The 22,263-nt window shown below is 41.3% G+C and overlaps 1 protein-coding gene across 1 annotated transcript in view; it reads right to left on the reverse strand.

The window, feature by feature from the left end:
- The window catches only part of Plch1 (phospholipase C eta 1), a 201,507-nt gene that overhangs the window by 164,130 nt on the left and 15,114 nt on the right, over positions 1-22,263 (reverse strand). Inside the window, exon 2 of the mRNA XM_060378383.1 lies at positions 11,765-11,883. Within this exon, the coding sequence (XP_060234366.1) occupies positions 11,765-11,843 (79 nt within the window). The 5' untranslated portion in view covers positions 11,844-11,883. The remainder of the gene's footprint in view (positions 1-11,764; positions 11,884-22,263) is intronic.

Here is a 22,263-nt window from a genome sequence, read left to right on the forward strand (position 1 = left end):
CTCTTCCAGAGGACCCAATTTCAGTTCTAAACACCCAAATGGCAACCCACAATTGACTGTAACTCCAGTTCCAGAAAAGCTGAGGCCCTCTTCTGGACACTATAGGCACCAGGCACAGATATAGTACACAGATATATATTCAAGCAAAACACTCATACACGTAAGATTAAAAAAATAAATAAACCTTAAAAACAAAAATTTTAATGATCAGTGGGGTAGGGGATGGGATAGATGAAGTGCTTGTCATACAAGCATGAAGATCAGTGTAGGCTCTCGACCTCACATAAAAGCTGGACAGGTATGGTGAGTGCCTGCAATCCTAGAACTCAAGAGTCATAGACAGAAAAAAGTCATATCAGAGTCATATCAGAAAAGAGTCATATCAGGAAAAAACTGGTCTGCTAGACTAGCTGGACTCGGTAGTTTCCTGGTTCAGCAGGCGATTTTTGCCTCAGGAAATAAAGTGGAAAACAATGAAGTGAAACACCACCATCCATTACAGACATATCCATACATGCACACACGCAGTGACCACTTAGCGCAAAGAGAATACAAATAGATGCATTCAATCCCAGACACAGAGAGGGAAGTCAACAGCAGAGGAAAAGATCAGAAAAATGATCAATAAAACCAGCAACATAGATTAAAAAGTCAGTAATTTAAAAATATGTCAACAAGAATTTTGAAGGTTTTTTTTTAATGTAATGTCAATGTATAAAATAAAAAAGCACAGTCAAAAACTTCAACAGGCTCAACCAAGCAGAAGATAGAATATCAACAATCAAGGACAAGGCTGAGGAAATAATATACTAAAGTACCAATAAGAAATAAAAAAAAAAACAAGTACAGTGACACACGTCTTTAATCTCAGCATTTGGGAAGAAGAAACAAGATCGCTTCAATTTTGAGGCCAACCTGGTCTACATTGCAAGTTTCAGCCCAGACTCCAACTTGGGAAAACAAGAAATGAAAAAATTTTAAGAGAACTGGTTGCGGAAGGATCAGAATGTTTTCTGTGAGACTGTCTCACAGTAATGTCAGAAGCTTCGCCCATAAAGTCTCACCAACATGACTTGTCTAAACGTGAGCTGAACAAAGACAACTCTAGACATACTGAAGTAGACCAGGAGAAACCCATGAGGCCTCCAACCCATGCAAAGAACTGGAGGCAGCTAAGGAATGCTGAGCTCTTAAGTAATACTCTTTTTTTCCCCCAGAGAAAGCATACTACAAGTATACATACTTGTAAGTATACATACAGGTAATATTATATAGGTTAATTTATATATTTAAGAATATATATGCAATGAGGGAGGGGGCAACAGCTGTGATACAAAGTAAATAAACTGTAATTAATATAAAAAATAAAAATTTAATTAAAAAAAGAATATATATGTATATACATATACATAGATGTATATAGCATCTATGAAAGAGGCCATGAATTTAAAAGAGAACAAGCAGGAGTATACAGAAAGGTTTAGAGGGAGGAAAAGCAAGGGAGAAATGATTATATTATAATCTCAAGCAAAAGAAACTTTTTTAACTAGAGGAAAACATAGAATATAGAAACATGGAATATAGAAATATAGAAATGATTACATTATAATCTCAAAAGCAAAAGAAACTTTGTTTTAATCTGGAGGAAAATATAGAACTAAACACAAATGACCTACCAAGTTTTTTTTTTAATATTTTTATGTATAATGGTGTTTTGACTGTATATATGTCTATATGAAGGTTTGGATGCCTGAAACAGGAGTCATAGACAATTGTGAGTTGCCATATGAGTGCTGGGAATTGAAACTGCTCTTCTGGAAGAGCAGTCAGTGCTCTCACCTGCTAAGTGACATCAACAACCTGATGTACCAAATTTAAATCAAGACGTAAAACACTTAAACAGATCCTTAAGAAACAAAAAGACTGAAGCAACAATAAAATTAATCTGTTCCTGAAAATAAAGCCCAAAACCAAAGGAATTCACTGCCAGTCTGTGCATTCTATAAGGGAAATCACTAAGATCAAATTGTTCCACAAAACTAGAAGGGAAGACACACTATCAAACTCATTTTACCAAGCCAGCAAGCCAGTTTTACTCTGTGCTAAAAGCAGATAAGGATATGGATAGACTGACAGACATACACATGGGGTGGAAGGAGAAAACAGACAGTAAGAGAGAAAGAAGAAAACATGAGAACTGCTTCCCAAAACTAATAGAATAGTCAACAGTACACTAGATGGGGAAGGGAAATTTGGCTAATTTAGATTCGGCATTGAGACAAAAGCATTGACTCTCTCCACCCTTAGTCAACACACTGTTTGAAAGCTCACTTCCAGGAAAGGGCCTAGAGAGAGCTGGGCATGATGGCACATGTCTTTGATCTCAGAACTCTGGAGGCAGAGGCAGGAGGATCTCTCTGAGTTCAAAGCCAGCCTGGCCTACATAGCAAGCTCTGGGATAGCCCGGGCTACACAGAGAAACTCTGTCTTTAAAAACAAAACAGTAAGTAAATGGTTAAGAACACTGGCTGTTCTTCCAGAGGTCCTGAGTTCAGTTCCCAGCAACTACATGGTGGCTCCCAACCATCAATAATGAGATCTAGTGCCCTCTTCTGGCATGCAGGCAGAACATTGTATACATAATACATAAATCTTATAGATAGATAGATAGATAGATAGATAGATAGATAGATAGATAGATAGATAGATAGATAGCTCTATAAGATGATACATATTGTTCACCTTAGGTCTGAGCTAAGAACTGAATAGGCTACTTCCTAAACTAACCTGGGGAATTCTGAAAATTTCCTCACCTCCCAGATACCCAGCTATCCCACAGATTAGTGACAGCAGAACCTCTAGGCTAAGACAGAGGAGCCTTGTTTGTTTTTGTTTTTTGCTTTTGCTTCTCCAGGTGATTCCAGATCACGGTCCTGGCTGGAGTCCTTTGGCTGGAGCATGAGTTACAAATCTCCTTGGCTGAAATCAAGCTTCTGCTTTGCTAAAACAACCCAAGACAGCTGACACTGACACTGTCCAAACAGCAGCCATTTCCTAATAGATGCTGATGTTCAATCTCAAGTTGGCATGGAAAGTAGGACAGGACACAATATGTCCTTTTAGTTGGGCATACGCCATTATCCTTTATAAATCAGGAAAAGTTGTGACAACACATCAGTCACATACTAAGTGACAAAATATGGGGGAAAATATAATTGTACAAATAAAGTTTTCACAAAGTCTGCACTTGTTCTCCCCAGGTCTGTTTCTCAGAGCAGTCCTGCTGCCCAGAAGTGGGGCTCTCCTGTTGCTCTCCCATTGTTCTGGATCCTTAGATGAGAGGCACAGCATTTCTCTTGCTCATACAGCTAACATGAAAGTGCATCTTCTCGGCTTTTAAGGAAGCCCTGTGCTGCTTGATGACTCTCTCTCTCTCTCTCTCTCTCTCTCTCTCTCTCTCTCTCTCTCTCTCTCTCCATGTTTCCCAGGCCTTCTCTGTGCTTCTCATACTGAGAAACCCATGCCCTTGTCTTGGTAAGGTCTGTTCCATGCCTTCTGCCGTAAGAATTTCCCAACAAACAAGCTCATTTAAGATTCATGCTGCGGAGAATTTTAATGGAATGCAAAATACCCCCAGTTAAGCTCCTTTATTAATAGTGCCATTTTAATGAAAGAAAACTCCAGTTTCAAAACAGAATGGAACACATACCTATAGAAGCAACATGGGAGCTCGAGGAAGTGTTATTAAATGAATTTGAACAGGCGAGGAGTTCTCACAGAAATCATTTTGCCCTGGTCCATTTGGAGTCACTGCACGTTTGAAATAATAAGGTACACTAGGATTGTCAGAAGAGACTTTCTCCTTCTGTCTCAGGAAGGAATGGCTTATGGACCTCTCCTGGGTTTCCCATGGCAAAATTCTGAGTGAAAGAAAGCAAGGCTATTGTCATGGAACTACATTTTCTATGGCATAAAGATAAAAACTAAACTCAACATAGGACAGAAATATGAAATAGTACATGGTTTTAATCTCCTCTGTCAAACAAAATGAGAAAATTAGTTTGGTGATAAATTCTTTGGTGGTAAATTACTCTCTGGATCCCCAGCACCTACACAGAAGACTGGTGGGTGTGGCAGGCAGCCCATAATGCCAGCATTTGGGAGGCACTGAAGGGGGATCCCCCAAAAGCAAGCTGGCTGGCTAGACAAGCCAAGTCAGTGAGCCTCAGGTTCAGCAAGAAACCCTGCATCAGTAAAGTGGGGAGCAATCCACAAAGGCACCTGCTAGTCCCCTGCATGCCAACTGCTAGTCCACACACATACATGCATGCCCATACATAAGCATACACGCAAACATGAAAGAAAAAAGGAGAGAGAAGGAGAGGGGAAAGGAAGAAAGATAGCTAGATGGCTAAACAGAGAATTTTGCAGGGGCTTTGTGGGCAAAAGCAAAGATAAATAAAGCTGAGGCATCTGAAGAGAAGGGCAAGATAGAGCTGCCAAGACAGACAGGTACCAGTGGGAAGTCCTCCAGGCATGATACATACCAAGGTTGGAGTACATCGCCTAGCTCATGAGGTAAGCACTGGGCATATCAGTATGCAGGCCAGAAGGACTCAGCCAGGAATGCACCCACTGTTGGCGTGATCAGCATACACATGAGAGCTATAGTTATGAACACAGACCAAACAATTCCCATTATGGGCTTTAAATGAAGACAACCTGAACATCCCTTTGAACCCCACAGCTTACATTTGGTAATCACCACAAGAGTATTTGCTGAAAGGAATGAGCCCTAATACAAACACATCACGTCTGTTGGGATGGCTTTTCATTTACACATTATAAAGAGACAAACTGCAGTTTTTCATCTTTGTTTTGACTGATAACAGGTTTCCATGATTACAAATGCAATCGCTAATAATTATTACTGTGGCCTAAGGAGAAACTCAAGATCGTTTGTGTAGCTAAATTAAGTAATTACGGTGCCCTAAAAGAACCCAGAGTCCACTGGTAGAAAGACGTCTCTCTATCAATCTCTGCATACATTAGGCACAGAATGTAAAAGACAATTGGGAAAATGAAAGAGCAGAGGAAAATTAATTATAATTATGGAAATGTAGCTTAAAAAAACAAAGGCTTAAATGTGTGGCTCAGGTCTAAAGGGAAATAATTCTCACTTAGTAACCACTTAACGTGTAAGAAGTCTGCAAGTCTGAAGGAGAAGTTGTATTAAACACACGGTTTCTTCCTTCTAATTGAATAATTAGGAAATTAGGGTTCCCAAGCATAGATGAATGAAACGATCACGGCCATTTTCTCTTTGGCTGACCTCCAAATAGCCACAGGCTTCAAAGAAAGAGCTGGAGAATCTAATGGAAAAGGCTAGCCCAGGATCTTTCTCGAAGGTGACAGGCTTATTTGACATAATTATAAGTGAGCTCTGCACCTTCTCTCCCACCTAGGCTGCCCACACATCCAGACCTTTGGTTTGCCATTTTGCTAGGCACTCAGCAGGGACTTTTCATCTCCTGTATGACTATACAATGTGAATGTCCTTGACAAAGAAAACTCAGCCGACAAATCACAGGGCTTTGGTTTCCCAGCCAAAACCTTTCACTGAATTAGATTCCTGAAGAAAAGAGGTTGAATCATCTCGAGATAAATTTTTTATAGACAGTTCATTGCCTGGCTCTGATCAATGCAGGTAAACAACCTTGCAAGAAACAGTCACAGTAAATAATGCCAGTGTTTAGGGATATGAAGTCACCCTAATCTAAAACATTAAAAGACAAAGGACAGGCCTAGGATGGCTCTAGAATCCACAAGCTTCCAGGAGATATACGGAAGAGCCATTTAAAACTCATAGTGCCCTCGACCCTTATCCTGAGCGGCAGAGATGGCATGCAAAAGAGCACTGTGAGGGGAGTGCTGCAGAAGAATAACTTAAGGACATCTTAAGGTGTTAGGTTGGAAGGAGTAGCTGCCACTTAAAAGTGGGAGCAGCAGTCTGCAGAGAGGAAAACGGACCTCACACCCTACCCATCTTTTACAGCCTTCGAAATACAAAAAGACTCAATTGCGGAAACATGGAGATAAAAGAATGGACGGGGCAAGTTGCCCTAGTACCTCAGAGGCAAGGAAAGTCAACTGCTAGAGACAGAATGGGCAACAGCAAAGGGCTTAGCATTGAAGGGAGACAATGCGCTCTCTATCTCGTGGACCCTTGGTGACAGAGGAGGTAAAAATGACACTAAATATACAGAACCGGTGGTGCTGACCACTCAGCACCAATCTCGCGCAAGCAGCCATCTGGGTACAAGCTGGAAATCCTCAGCTCTGTTATCTCTCATCCATGTACCAAATCGGGGGAACGAGGCTTTACATTCTGTGAAGAGAGGCAAGGACAAATGAGCCTGCCATCAACAGCCAAAACAGGGCTTAGGGAGGAACGGTTAAACACATTTCAAATTAACGCTTTTAAATGAGTTGGCCCTTCAACCAAAGGTAGCCAAAAAGAGGCTGCCTTGAGTTCATTTGATGGGGCAAAGCACAACAGGCAAACAGGAAACAAATTCACATGAATGCTATGCTAAGTAAAGAACACACAATAACCCAGTTACAATGAAGCCTGGATTGTGGAGAAAGACAAAAAGTAAAAGAATGAACTTTCAATTTTTTAAATATATATGTATTAAAATTTTGTATATTTCCAAAATATCAAGAATATTCTCAAGCCAAAGATTATAGGACAAGTATGCTTCATGTCAGCTCATTTGAAAGTATGATCTTTATCTTTTTAAAATTTTGGGTGCTTTTATAAGTTTTAGTGCAAGTCTACTATATTATAGCCAGAAGACATACCTAGGCTTCCTACCTCCCATCTTCTGGCTCTTATACAGTCTTTTCATCTCTTTCACAAGGTTCCCAAGTGATGCCGTTATCCTGTTTAGGACCCCGCACTTCCACCATGCCTTATGCTCAGCATTTCAGCCAGTTCCTCCATCAGAGGTTAGAGAGCCAGCCCATTCTCCAGCCCCATCTCTGGGTCTTCATTGGAGGCTAAAAAGTACCTCTTCAGCCCTCACTCTACATCTCCCTACCAGGTAAAAGAATCAGAGGAGTATCTGGCCCTGAAGCCAGTCTCCATAAGGCTCTTGTTTGCCTCTCCTAACCTTCCCTATTTACATAATGCCCAACGTCAATGCAGTAGACTTAGTCAGGCGATCTCCATAATATAAACTTATTTCCTGTTTCCATTCAGTTTCTGTTCTGAAACCACGAACCATTGTACTTATGAAGTATAGCCTAGCAGTTGCAGTATTGTTTAAACCTACTGGTGTTACTGACAATTCTTTTACTTTTCACTATTTGAAAAAAAATTTCATAATATATTTTGATCATATTCTTTCTTTTTCCCAACTCTTCCTATATTCTTCCCACCTTCCTATCCATCTGACTCAAAGAAAAAAATAAATAAATACAAATAAAACAGATTTAAAAAAATACCAAAACAAAAGCAAAGCACACAAAAACCAGTCCTTTTGTGATGGCCAACTCTTCCTGGCTATGGAGCCTGCCCTGAAGAGTAGCTGAGATACCCTGTGTACCTCCAATGAAACAACTGATATTGTTTTTACATAGGTGCCAATCGCAAATAGCTTCTGGTTAGAAATGAGACTTTGTGTCTGGCCCCCTTCTCCATGCTGGGATTGTGTCTGGCTTGAATTTTTGCTGTCACGGTCTCTGAATTCAGACGTGTATCAACCCTGTCATGTCTGGAAGGCACTGCTTCCTTGTAAACACCTATGATGAGAGTCAGATGGGGGAAGCAACTGACACAAATAAATCTAGTTGCATAATTCACAGCAGTTATGCTTGATTGCTGCTCTTCTCGAGGACTGGCGGTCTACTGCGAGCACCCATTTCAGGTGCTCACAACAGCCTGCAACTCCAGCTCCAGGGGATCCAAGGCCCTCTACTGACCTCTGAGGAGACCCGTACACACATATCCACTTAGAAACCCACATCCACATAGATAAGAGAACAAAAGAGAGAGTGGGAACACCAAAATTTACAATTCCTAACCGAGTTTCTCTTATAATTGAACATAGAGCTAGTTCAGTCTGCCAGCTCATCTCTCAGCTAGCAGACACCTACCAGCTTTTTCCATCCATCCCATTCCTGCACGAGCAGTGTTACAAAGACAAGAAACAGAGTTCTAATTGGGTTTCTGTTGCCGTGATAGACACCATGACCAAACACAACTTCAGGTGAGCAGGGCTTATTTGGCTTGTACGTCCTTGTCGCAGTCCAGGACTGAGGGAAGCCAAGGCAGGGACTCAAGACAGGAACCTGTAAGTCCGAACCATGAATCAGAAAACCAAGGGGAATCCTGTTGACCGGCTTGCCTGGCTCCTTCACTTACACCTACCTAGGAGGGGTACAACCGGCAGTAGGCTGCACTCTCCCTTATCAATCAAGAAAATGCCCTGCAGGCATGCCCACAGGCCTGTCTGCTGGAAGCAATTCCTTATTTGAAGTTCCCTCTTCCCAAGGTGACTCCAGTTTGCCTCTAGTTGATAAAAGTTAATCAGCAAACAGATAACAATTCAGAGCAGAGCAAGATGTTCCTTGGATTAAACAGTCTCCTTAATTATTCTAAATCGTCCCCAATGAGAATATATTGCCACTATACCCAGAAAATGAATGTACGATGTGCTTTATGGACACAGATGTTACACTTTTAGCTTTTATTGAGAATCTTAGTGCACAGAGTCCTCATTTTAATGTAGTTCTTGTCTCCTGGGAACACTGCTCAAGTCTTTGTGGAAAAGAAATGTGAAGACATTTGCTCGTTCAAGTGGGCATATTTTAAAAGGCTATCGTATTTGTGGAATGATGCTTGCCACTTTGTGCTGTAAAATGTTTTCTCTATCTTTATCCTGGTTTACTTGACTATGCAAGAATTGTCATCAACATCAACAAAAAGCCAAATTGCTAAGCAACAGTTGATTAGGAAGCACACCTGCTCTGGAAGCCCCTCCCTCCAAATAAAGGTCTCTTCTGCACCTCTTATCCTGTCTTTCTCTCTTTCTCCATATTCTGGAATCCCCAAAATAGTATTACTAACACCCCCTTAACATGAAACAGACCAACACGCTCACTGAAAGCACTGTTGACGCCTCACAGCACACTCACTAAGTTCACTGTCCCTACCTTGCAAGTGCTGGGTCCCCCCTACACACCAACACACTTGCTCAGTTCACTGTCCCTACCTTAGTCAAGTGTCAGTCCCCACAGACAGATGAACAAGGTGCCTTTCAGTCCACAATCGCTGCAACTCTTCAGGCAAAGAAACCAAAAATGATAAGTGACCCTATCAGAAATCAAATTTTCAAGCTCCCACTTGGATTACAAATGAACAGAATCATGCTTCTCACTGGCTTTGATGCTCTTAATCATGAAAGGATTTCATATCTCTAGCTCCTTTGAGAAGTAATTCATGAACTGTGGAAAGTAACCAATTCACATTTTAAGTGCTACACTGCCCCCTTGTGTGTCTTGGGTTTGATGAAAAGTCACTGGCAAAAAATGTAAAGATTGTAACCTTCAGAGATACTTCAAAGGAGTCTAAAACACTAGGAAAAAGAAATCCTTTAACCCTATTAAGTCCAGCATGCTTATTTTACACAGGGAAGACTCACATGGTCTAATTCGTTCAAGTTCATCCGCTATTGGCTAATGACAGAGAAGGACTCTTGAATGGAATTCAAACCTCTCAAGAACTGAGGGTAAAGCTCTGTGGTAGAGTACTCATCTCACAGAATAGAATGACAACCTGAAAAGAACAAAAATATTGCAGTTGTAGAGTCTTGGAGATCAGAGTTTGAATATCAAATCTCCACTTCAAAAACCTCCAAGCTTTAGTTCTTCCATCCACAAAATGAGATGAACTATCACAAAGGGCCCCACAATGGGCTCCACAGAGCGGTGCTCATCATCAAACCCTGCACATAGAGTTCTTTGTGACAGCTAACTGCCATTGTCAACTTGACTGCTTAGAATCAGAGACACACCTTTGGGTGTGTCTATGAGAAAGTTTCCAGAGAGTTAACTGATGGGGAAAGATCCCCCTAAGTGTTGATTTTGGAGCTCCAGAATGAATAAAATGGGGAAAGAAGAAAATGAGCTAGGCACAAGCATTCATATCTACTTCTTCATGTGGAGGAAATGTGACCAGCTGCCTCATGCTCTATAGTTAGAACCCTCTTGACACCATGCTTTCCCCAAAGATGTACCGTTCCCTCACATTTTAAGCCAAATAATTCCTTCCTTGAAATGCAAATAGAAAAGTAACTGATACAGACAGTAATATCATAACACATTAACTTGACTATAAATATAAAAAACATTGTATTTAAGTTGTAACTACGTTTTTGCTCTCTGGATGAAGACATTTAAAATAAGGAAGACAACAACAAATATGCAGCATTTCAGCAATATGGTAAACTTCTGTCTCTTGAAAGAAATAAATCTTAACAGAAAATACCATACAGCCAACAATATGAGTGTGCACACGAAACAGCCAACAGCACTCTCGGGTGACATTCAGAGGAAAGCAAGACTGGGCTTCACTTCTGTAGTAATATTCCAGTTCCCTCACATATCTTCCTTGTTAAGGGTTCTTCAATATGACATCATGAGAGTTGGGCTGCAATTGAAAGGTTATCTGGGGTGTCAGCCTCCGCCATCATTTCACCTGAACTTCCTTCCTTCGCCTGTAAAATGAAGTCACCCTCTGCCGGGTCACACAAAGAATCCTGACAAAAGTGCCATATATCTACCGGACCCAGCATTTGAAGTTGGGTTTGTCACAGACTTTATTTTTAAAGTAACGATACACATTAAATATGTCACCAAAATGAGGAATCAACCCAGACGTAGAAAGTTGAAAACAGATGATAGCGTGTTTAATTAGGCAGCACCTAGGTCTCATGAAACCCCTGTGCTTCCCTGTATGTGTCCTGGGCTTCCGGTGGGCATTGCTCCACAAATTCCAGTGCCCCAGAAATCTTTTAACTGACAAATTTCTCCCATGGGAATCCTGATAGCAGGACGGACAAAGCTTATCTCTGACTATGAAACAAGGAGCCGTCACCTGGGTTAAAGGCAATGGTTTAAGATAATTCTTATTTGTCATGAAAATGACTAATATTGATTACTGTCTGCTCACCCACAGTGATCTACCCAGCAGACATTCTGAACTGAGGCAAACTGCTCTGTCATGTTTTCTTGTGTTCTGACACACAGGTTAAGTTTCCAGTGCCCAAAGGATAGCAATATAAGTGAGTGGACTTCTTTTTAAAGAGTTACTAGAACAGATGGCCATCAGTACACTTTAACATTTGAATTCAGAAAGCACACACCACTCTGGTAATAAGCACTAAATAATGAGTGTCAAATATTTACAGAACACTTCCTATAGGCCCAGCCCCAAATAGTTACACACATTGGAAAGGTATGTTACTGAAGTCAAGAAGAACAGAAAGGCTGGGAAGCAGGAAGAGGGAACACCATTGCTGTTAACAACTGTGGGTCCTGGGTCCGGTGGAATTTTAAGAGAGATAATTCGCCATAAGCAAGTCAACTCTAGCCTTGGTTCAGTACAATCAGATCATATTTGTATCCAGAAGAGCACAATGAAAGTACTGTCAGAAGGGAAGGGCGAGTTTCAGCGACATAAATACAACAGACAGCTCACCATGAAACACACTGTTGTCCACCAGAAAATGCCTGCGGTACTGCACACAGTTCCTTTTCTCGGCCTTCCAGTAGCTCATTGTTGGAGGATTTCTGGCACAGCATCAAAACGAAATTGCCCTGTCAAGAGGAACAGGATGAGACAAAAATGAAGAAAATGGCAGCCACACGCTCACACTGGCAGCACGATGCCATTAGTTGCCTAGCATTAGGGGGAACACAAGGAGCTACAATTTGGACCAGGACTCCTCCAGGCCCTAACAAATTTCCCATAAATCTGCCCAGGACTTGAATGCGTTTTTTTTTTTTCATACCCAAACAATAACTCTTTCCAACAGCACCATTTTGGACTCAGTCACTGCTGTCTGCTGAGGAACTCAATCTATCATTAAGCAGGGTTCAGGACTGGTTTATGCGCTCCAGGCCACCCTTGCATCAAGACCCAAACTTAACAATCAATCCTGGTAATCTCCTTAAGTTTCACTAGCAGTGAGTTATTATTCTCAACTCCTGTATTTTGCACTGGTGCCATCCTGGTGGGCTATGAAACCAACTCATAAAATGTTAGAAATTTGTTATAATGTCCGTGTAGTAATAGGCCAAGCCATAGCAAAGTTTGCTTGCCTTCTTTTGGTTCATCCTAGCTATTTGTTTAGGGCCACTGATCCTTGGAACCACCCAGGCTTACAGATGTAACCAGAGCTGGCCAGGCCTCCAGTACAATGAACTCACAGCACCTGCAGGGAGTCCCACCTCTGCAGAGAGCAAAGACTAGAAATGCAGAAGAGATCTGAGCTGATGAATTAAACTGCAAAAGCCAGTGTGCCTAACCTGGAACAAGGCCCCCTTTGTTCACAAGACTTGGCTAGTGACTTTTCAGGATTCCAATCCTCTTTCTGTTCGTCCAACAAAGTTAGACAAAAAGCAAGCAAGGCTGGCAAGAAGCAAAACGCACAGGTAGAGAACAGTTTTGTCATCTGCCCTGTAGTAAAAGCCTAGATTTTTGTAGGTGAACCCCAGGGGCTTAGTGTAAAAAGTAAGCTAGCAACAGTGCTGTGGTCACTGCTACAGCTAGCAGGGGCTCCGACAGCTTTGGTCAGATTTTCTCCTCAATCTTCCACAAAGGGAAGAGTCAGCCCACCTGCCCTTCCCCATCCCTATCCTTCTTTTAACCCCATCCCTGCCATCTTAGAGTAATCTCCCTTAACACTGCAGTCAGACCACCATGTGGTACCCCTGAGAGACGTGATAGAGAACACTGACTACAGAAATGACCTTACCTTTGTCCTCCAAAACCAACATTTCACATTATAAAGAGATGCCCTCTTCCAATTATTTTTAGCTGTATAAATAATGTAAGAAAAGGCTGGGCATGTACCTAAGCATGTGCTTATAAGTACAGGGCCCTGAGTTTAATATCCAGCACCACAGGTAAATAAGCAAAGCACAATTAAACATGTTATTAATGTTTTCAAAATTGCAGTACTGTAATCCACTCGTTTTTCTTTCCCATTCTAGTATCCTCTTCCCTCATTGCATGTCTCTCTCCTAGAATAACTACTTTTTCTTAATATTCACCATTCTAGCATTTTACCTAAGTATAAAATCTTGAAGCCCTCTATATTAAGGACTCTATCTTTTTCCAAGAACATATTTTTTAATAATTAACAGTAGTTCCTCTCACAAAAAAGTATATGTGTCACTTACAGTATAAACACATTAATGTTCATGAGATTTTAAAAAAAAGACCCTATCTATATTCATGCTCATTTTTCCTTTCTAATTCAATTTGGTGGTTTTATTTGTTATTATCAGATTTTGCCCCTATGCTCATTGATGATCCAAGGAGAAGATTATAAAAGCATAAGGAAATCCTAAGGTGTGTTTATAGTTAGCAAAGCAGGTACACAAGCAGGCTTCAACATCCATGCCTTATTAATCTTCTGAGACAGGCACTGTTATCTCTTTCTACCACACCAAAGAAGAGAAGATGCTATTAGAGAGATTGATTTGTTTGTGCTGCCAGGAAAAGGCAGAAACACAACCTTAAATGGTATCTTCAGATTCCAAATGCAAGTTTCTAACTGTGATAGGTCATTAGGAACAAGACTGTTACATGATGTGAAGGTTTCAAATAGTCCTGTAGCCAGGCATGAGGGTTCCTGCCTGTAATCCCAGCACTCGGAAGGGAGAGGCTGGAGGATACTGTGTTCTAGGTCAACCTAGCGTACATAATGAAATACTGTCCAAAATAATAAATTTTAAAAAATGTGCATCTGTGTGTATGTGAGCTATCCTGCAAATTCACAAGGATTATAGCTAATATCCTGGGTTCATTGACTCCGATCTAACAATAAAATCGGCTGAAACTGGTGCTAAATCTTCCAAGATTAAGGAAACTTTTAAATGGCCTAGCCTGCTTCTCTGTTGCTGTGATTAAACACTGACCAAAACCAACTTGGAAAGAAAAGGGTTTATTTTATTTGAACTAATACTCTATAGTAGTCCATCTCGGAGAAAAGCCAAAGCAGGAACCTGGTAACAGGAACTTAAGAAGAGACTGCAGAAGAATGGTGCTCAGTTAGCTAGCTTCCTTACAAAAACCAGAGGCCTATGGGTGACACTACCTACCCACAGAGGCTAGGCCCTCCATCAGTTAGCAATCAAGAAAATGCCCACAGACATGCCCATAGGCTAGGCGGGTGGAGGCAATTCCTTGGCTGAGGTTCCCATGCGTGTCAAGCTGACAACTAAGAGCAGCCTCACAAAAAGCCACGTCTTTTACCCGATTCCCTCTCTCTTGAGCATACAGAACTTAGCCACTGAGTTGTGATGAGGCCCTGGTTAAAGTATCCCAGCCAGATATGTGCTGTGATCACAACCTCTGTATTCCCTCAGTTCACACACTAAAATCTTTAATGATGATTTCAGGAGGTAAAGCATTGAGGTTCTACCATCTGAAAGGCTCCAGCATGCCCCAGCATGGTAAGCACAGGCCCGAGCATGGCAAATATGGCGTCAACAGGTTTTGCCTTTTATTCTTTATCCCTCTTACTAAAAACTGTTAGATTATATTCCTTAAGCTAGACCCCAAGGTCCATTCCCTTATGTGGTCACTGACTTATTCCTGAGACAAAACACCAAAGTCCAATAATCCAAATTTGTTATTTGACTAACATATCCAATCAGGACTTACCAACTCACTCTAACACAGACCCCTACTTTTTCTCCTTAAAAACCCATTCCTTCAAAAAAACAAACAAACAAACAAACAACAAAAAAAAACAAAACACTTGTTGCTGCTTGCTTGCTTGCTTGCTGTCTGCTTTTGAAGCTTTCCCATCCCTCTCTTCTTGTAATCCCAGGGCTGGGAAAGCAGAGACAGGAGGATCCAGGGGTTCACTGGCCAGCTAGCCTAGCCTAACTCAGCCTAGCCTGAGCTCCAGGCCAGTACGAGCTCCTGCCTCAAGAGAACAAGGTAGATAGCACCCAAGGTTTACCTCTGACCTACGCCTATGTAAGCATGTGTACATATGTGCACATACATGTGCGCACACACACACAGAATTTTAGTTCAAACTAGATTTCGAAGAGGCAGGGCTACTATTCACCAAAAGAAGGCAACTGAAAGCGATGTCTAGCATTGGTTAAGCCAAACTGCTTATGAAACCAAGAGGAAATCCAGGCCCAGGAAGCTTGTGTAACTTGCAAGATAACACGGTTAGCTAGTCAAAGTGGCTGAAACCCACCTTCAGCGCCCAGACCTCTTTTGAATGCTCGATGGTCCTATCTGCATGAGCAAAATGAAATGCACATGTGTTGCACCTACAAAGACCCAAGATGTTTTAAATGAGTGCCTTTTGTTATAAGCTTATTTTGGCTCTTACAAAATATTCTCCATCCTAAGGGGCCTATGTAATGTCCATATTATACCTATAACTCCATCTAAGCACATTTGTATGTCATAGACTATGTAAATTCATTTTTTTATGTATATGAGCATTTTTTTCTCTGCACATATGTCTGTGTACCTCATGTGTGCCTGGTGCCCTCAGAGGCCAAAAGTGAGCATTGGATTCCCTGGAACTAATGTTACAGACAGTTGTGAGCTGCTACGTGAATGCTGGGAATCAAACCCAGGTCCTCTGGAAGAGTAGCTAGTGTTCTTAACCACTGAGCCATCTCTCTAGGCCCCTACTTTTATTTATTTTGTTATTATTACATTCTATTTCTGTATTAATGTGTGCATGTATTTATTAATTGTTAGTGTTTATTTGCATGAGTGCATTCATGCCAGAGGACCCATAGAGGTCCGAGAACAAGTAACAGGAGTTGGTTCTCTCCTTCCACAATGTGGGGACTGGAGATTGAACCCAAGATCATCAAGCTTGGCAGTAAGTACACTTACTCAAAGAGCTATCTCACCAGAATGCACAAAGTTCTGATCCTTACCGCAATTCACAAAATTACTAACTTAAAAGAATATCAGAAGTAACCAGCAGTTATTAAAACAAGTTCAGCCTCAAAGCAAAGTTAATGCAGGATTTGGGGGTTGGTTTTCACTGTTGCTGCTGCTGCTGTTGCTTCTGCTTTGCTTTTTGTTTTTATGAGGCAGTCACTCACTATACAGTCCAGGCTGACTTCAAACCTCACTATCTTAGCCTTGTTTCTATCACTGTGATAAAAAGCCCTGACCAAAAGCAGCTTAGGGAAGAAGGGCTTATTTTAGGTCACAATTCCAGATTAAAGTCCATTATTTTGAGAAAGGCAAGATGACAGGAGCTTGAAGCTGCTTGTTATATGATGCCCACATCCAAAAGCAGAAAAATAAATGCTTATCATTTTAGCTAGTTTTCTCGAGGGTCTGCAAGCATGTAATGGTGATTGATGCCCAATTTCAGGCTGGGTCCCCTACATCAATTAAGGTAATTAAAAAAATACAAAAACACCCTACAGACACATCCACCAACCAGCTTAATCTGGACAAATCCCTCATTGAGTCTCTTCCCCAGGGATTCCCCAGTTGTGTCACATTAGCAAAATTAACACACTCACAATCCACTTGCCCCTGCCTCCAAAGATCTGGGATTACAGGTGTGAAGCTCCATGGCTAAACCTTTTTCTTTTGCAATTTTTATTTCTAGGTACAGAACAGTTTTTACAATAAGGTCTGGCTAGTAAACTTGTCTTTGTAGACCACATTCACTCAAATTTCATCTTACAACTGCATTTCATCATCTCATCGCCAAAGAACTCACACTTTACTTATCTCCATTCCATACATTCTGGAGACTCTTGGCTGGAGGAATAAACATACTTTAAAAAATAATAATAATAAGTAACATTTCATGTAGCCATCTTACTCCCTTTTTCTTGGTCTGTGATGAGATGGGGATAATAGTAGAGGCTGAAGGAATCAGTGTGTATCATCAGTAAGGAGACTGTCTCGCTGGTTCATGCCATCTTCAAATTTTTAGCAACAGGACACAAGAAATTCAAATGCAATGCCTACGCCTACTCTCCTTTTGGGAAAGAAGTAACTAACTAGTTCATGTACTGTCATAAAGAATCCAGAGGCAGGCAATGGAGTTCATGACAGAGGCAGCCCCTGCTCCCCTTACTAGGAAACCCACATGGAGGCTGAGCTGACTATAGGCTACATCTGAGCAGGAGGTCTAGGTCCTCTCCATGCACAGTCCTTGGTTGGCACATCAGTCTCTACAAGACCCCCCGGGCTCAGAATTTTTAGCTTTGTTGGTCTCCTTGTGGGGCTCCTGTCCCCTCCTTGTCCTTCTATCACCCTTTCTTTCATAAGACTCCCTGTGCTCTGCCCAACGTTTGGCTGTGAGTCTCAGCATCTGCTTCCATCCCCTGTTGGATGGAGCCTTCCAGAGGTCCCTCTGTAGTAGGCTCCCATCCTGTTCCCTCCAGTGGAAGCTAGAAAACACCTCCTGCCTCAGAAGTCAACAGGCCAGAGCATAGCCAGGTCCTGCCTTTAAGGGTTTACTCAGGCTAGTGTCTCTACAAGCTTGTTCCTAATCTACATAAAAGGAAGTAAAAGGGAAGGCAAGAAAGGAGAAAGGAAGGAAAGATAGGAAGAAGGAAGGAATGGAGATCGGACAAGTAGGCCTAGCAGCAAATGAGATGCTTGCTCTTTGAGCCCTTCACTAGACATTAGGCAAATCATTCCTAGTCTCTCAATCCATTCATCCCTAATTATAAATTTAAATAACCTTGAAAGCCCACAGAATTCTGACAGAAAGGTGCTGACTGCACTTCTCATCAAGCATGCTGGGAGATAAAAGGGAAAGTTAATGGTCTCCGACAGTAATGTTCATAAGGCAATAAGCATTCAATAGGAAAGCCTAGGGAAAGGGGCTTTAAACTGCACCCTGCACCTCACAGCCTCACAGTCCGACACTTGCTGCTTGAAGATTGCTGTGCCCAGGTATTGCCAAAATCTGAGGATTCAAACAAAATCCAGTGAAAAGCTGAGATAAAACAAAACAAAACAAAAACTCATACCTCCCTTATTTCTCCATGATATTTAAGGCAATCAGGATTACACAGAGGTGTGGGAGTGGGTAATGTGCAAATCAAGGTCAGTGCTGTCACTGGGATCCCCTAGCCACCCAGCAGGTGTCCTTCCCCACTATAAATCCCCTCCTTCACTTAGCTCTGGTTTCCAAGCACGAGGAAGTAGATGGATTGTTCAAAAGCTCTGCAAATAGCCTATTCCCACAGCCCCTCCTCTCCCAACCAGGTATAAAAAGGGAAATAAATAAAAGGGCACTTTGTTCATTTTCTTAAGACTCTAGGGAGACATTACTAAGACCCACATTTCTGCCTTGTTTTCTTTAAAGTAATCATGGGCTTAAACATGCTCTGACCTAGCTGGGCAATGAGGTTCACACAACTCTCCTAGGACATGCGAATGCTACAATTGAAAGAACTGGATTAAAATAGAACAAGTTGGCTAGAAAGATGGCTCAGTAGCTGAATGTGCTTTTACCACACACACCTGATAGCACGCTCCTGAAGCCAGGTAAAGGCAAAAGGAAAAATCCAACCTCAAGGAGCTTTCCTCTGATCTTCACATGTGTACTGTGGCACACACACCCACACACGTAAATAAATAAATATAGTAAGTATAGCTTGAAACAGTCTATACCTTTTGTTTCAATAACCCATACTCATATTCAAAAGAATACACAAAGACATTTTCTGGCTGTGCTGGGGATTGAGCCCAGGGCCTTGTGCATCCTAAGACAAGCAATCCACACTGAGCTACATCCCAGCTCACTGTACCCTTATTTTTTAAGTTTGAAAACTCCTTTTGATTTTTCGTTTTGTTTTGTTTTGTTTACTTTTTTCAAAAGTAAAGAGTACTAGTAGAAGCAGTAAAAATAACTACTAATTAATAAGTGCAGTGTAACTAGTTCAAACCATACTACAGCAGAATTCTGACCCGCATAGTTTCGGGGCTTTTCTCCCAACTGTATATATGTATATTGTGAAAGGACTTACCCATATTATCTAATGCATGCTCAAGTAAAACTTTGCAAGTCCCGGAGCACTGCCAACATCTACTACAACATTCGTTACAACAGAGAGAGAGAAGAACACTAAATACTCAAGAATTACCCCATATGTATCGATTGCTGTGTGGACATTGTCAATTGTGTTTGCAAAGAACTTTTAAATTTATAGGAAAAAATGTTTATGAAGTAATATTATGTGGGGGAAAGTAAGATACAATATTACATTAGTTGTGTAATACAGTATTTTGTAGAATAATGGTCACCATGCTAGCAAAGTGCTTTAATTTCTACTGCGAGTTATTTATAAATATAATTTAAAATGCTAAGAAAAGCCTGTTCTCATTTTTTCAACTTGAACAATTTGATATTAAACATGATATGGTTTCTGCAGCTAATAATGTGATCCTGGGATATTTCTGCTAATCGGTTAATGTGACTTTTCCAGCTTCAGCTTCCAAAATAAATCCAACCCTGTCAGGCTGTATCACTGTTTTATACTTCACTGAATTTGCACTGTTCATATGTTGCTTATGATTTTTACATGTGTGTTCCTAAGGAAGATTGGCCTGTGATTTTTACTTTCCATATTACCATCTTCTCTTGATCAAATTTCTCATTTTATCTCACCTGTGCCAGCCAGGAAGCTATCTACTCTTTTGCTGAACAATATAAAATTATTCTTTAGAATTATCAAAGCCTAAAGGATCAATATCTTTAAGCTCTTCCCAAACGGTTAAAGAGCCTTAGAACGTATTAGCTGCATGTGCTTTTCTAGCCTATGTCACTATCTTTTGCTGAACTTGCATTGCTATTTCTGCAGCTGACATGTGCGTTTACTCACACATTCTCACATCCTTCCATCTCCACTACTTCTCTTTCTCCGCTTTCCAGACTTCTTTTCTTCTGTCTGTCTGTCTGTCTCCCTCTCTGTCTCTCTCTCTCTGTCTTAGACAGGGTTATTTTCATGCCAGTGTGTAATGTATGTTAAGCCTAACCACCATACTCCACTGCTCTCCCATTCCTCCTCCCTCCCCTCCCTGGCCCATTAGTCTTCTTTGTTCCGCTAGGTATCTCACTCCTGCTTTCTTGTTATCTGTGCATACATGATTGCAGGCGTCTATGGAGTCTGGGGCTGACAAGGAAGGAAAATGTGGTATTTGAGACTGAAATCGCTTAAGAAGATTATCTCCAATTGCACCCATTGTCCTAAACACCTCCATCCCTCTTTGCTGCTACTTCTTTCTGAGTCCTCCTCTTGGGCATCATTTTCCTCCTGGTTGGCATGAACCCCTAGTGATGATCTGTGGAACACACTCTAGGTTTCTGTAAGGTCTATATTTTGTCTGCTGTTTGTTTGTTTGTTTGTTTGAGGATATTTTGAATGGAATCAGGATCCTAAGCCGACAGTTCTCAGTGCAAGGGCACTGCTTTCCTGCCTTCTAAATCGATCCTGTTGCCCATTGCTGCATCTCAGGACAATTTCCCAAGCCTTTGCAGATAGGCTGCCTCCTCTCTCTGGCTCTGCATAAGACCCCCTTCATCTTTTATGTTCTGCAGTTTAATTGTATTTTGTCTATTTTTTCTTTACTTAGCCTAATTAGGGATTCATGACTTCAGGAATCTTGTTCATTATCTTTTTCTCTTTAAATGTTGACTGTTTTTCTCTCTTCTTATTCTCAAAGGTTAATTAAAATTTTCTTCAGATTCACTGGCTAATTCCCTGTTCAACTCGGATTTCTCTATGTTAAGCCCATTGATTTATATTATTCTTATTCCAAGTTTCATTGTGCTTTTGCCTGAGTTTTTATTAATTTGTTACTAGTTCACTGCATTTAAGAAAATAGTCTATTTTACCTAGTATTGTAAAATTACCTCAGTAACACTATCATGGAAAAAAAAAACATTCTGCAAATAAAACACTCTTTACAGCTATCCTAAAGTTAGACATAACCATTATCCATGTCTTACAGTTGGAAAAACTAAAACACAGCAAAATTTCCAATCACCTAAGGTCAAAACAGCAGTGCCGGGATTTGATCCAAAAATATACTACTTCAGAGATTTCACTCCTAAGCTCTTTGCAATTCTGAATAAAAGGGGAAAGGACAGGCAGGGAGGGAGAGAATATATGAAGGAGAGCCCTGCTAGTCCTTCAGGGTTACCAGGTAACCCCAGACTCCCAGATGATCAGTACTCCCCTCTCCTACCCTCACATTAGGAGTAGCCCTGATCTTACACGAGGGCACACAAAGTGACCTGATATTAAGACTACACTCACAAACCCCAAAGCAATGATGACTGGTTCTGAGGTCTCAGTAGACATTAGTCTTGAACTCTAGCCCAATATTAACATACTCAACCACATCTAAAGTCCCTAATAACACAGGAATCCTGCACTGACCTCTACTTCTGGCATCTGAAGATTCCTTGATTCACACTAATTGTCTCTAAACTAATCATTTGAGGGCTGGAGATAGCTAGGTGGGTAAGAGCGTGTGCTTTGCCAGAATAAGAACCTGAGTTTGGATCCCAGTCCCAATGTAAAAAGCCAGGCATGATCTTACTTGCCTGTTCCCCAAGCGATGGTAGCGGCAAGACAAGCCAGGAGGGGAGGGTCCCTGGAACTGGCTACTAGGACACTCAGTATCCTCCTCTGGCCTGCATAAATGCACAAATGTACACATCTCATAGACATTCACTAACACCTAAAATAAATAAGCCAATGATTTCCAACCTATTCCTGCAAACATAAGGGTGCCTAATGTTTACTTGAAAAAAAGGATATCCTCCCCAGAGGACAGAGGCCACAGATTCCCCCAGTTCATCTTATCTTCATGTCTCCACTTCCCCGTTCACCGGTAAATAAATGGAGCATGTCATCTGGGAGAGTTCGATTCACCTTGTTGCCTACATCCGTACCTTCCAGCCTGAAATGAGGAGTTCTGGCTCCAGCAAGAGA

This window comes from Meriones unguiculatus, chromosome 2, assembly GCF_030254825.1.
Source record: "Meriones unguiculatus strain TT.TT164.6M chromosome 2, Bangor_MerUng_6.1, whole genome shotgun sequence".
Taxonomy (NCBI): Eukaryota; Metazoa; Chordata; class Mammalia; order Rodentia; family Muridae; genus Meriones; species Meriones unguiculatus.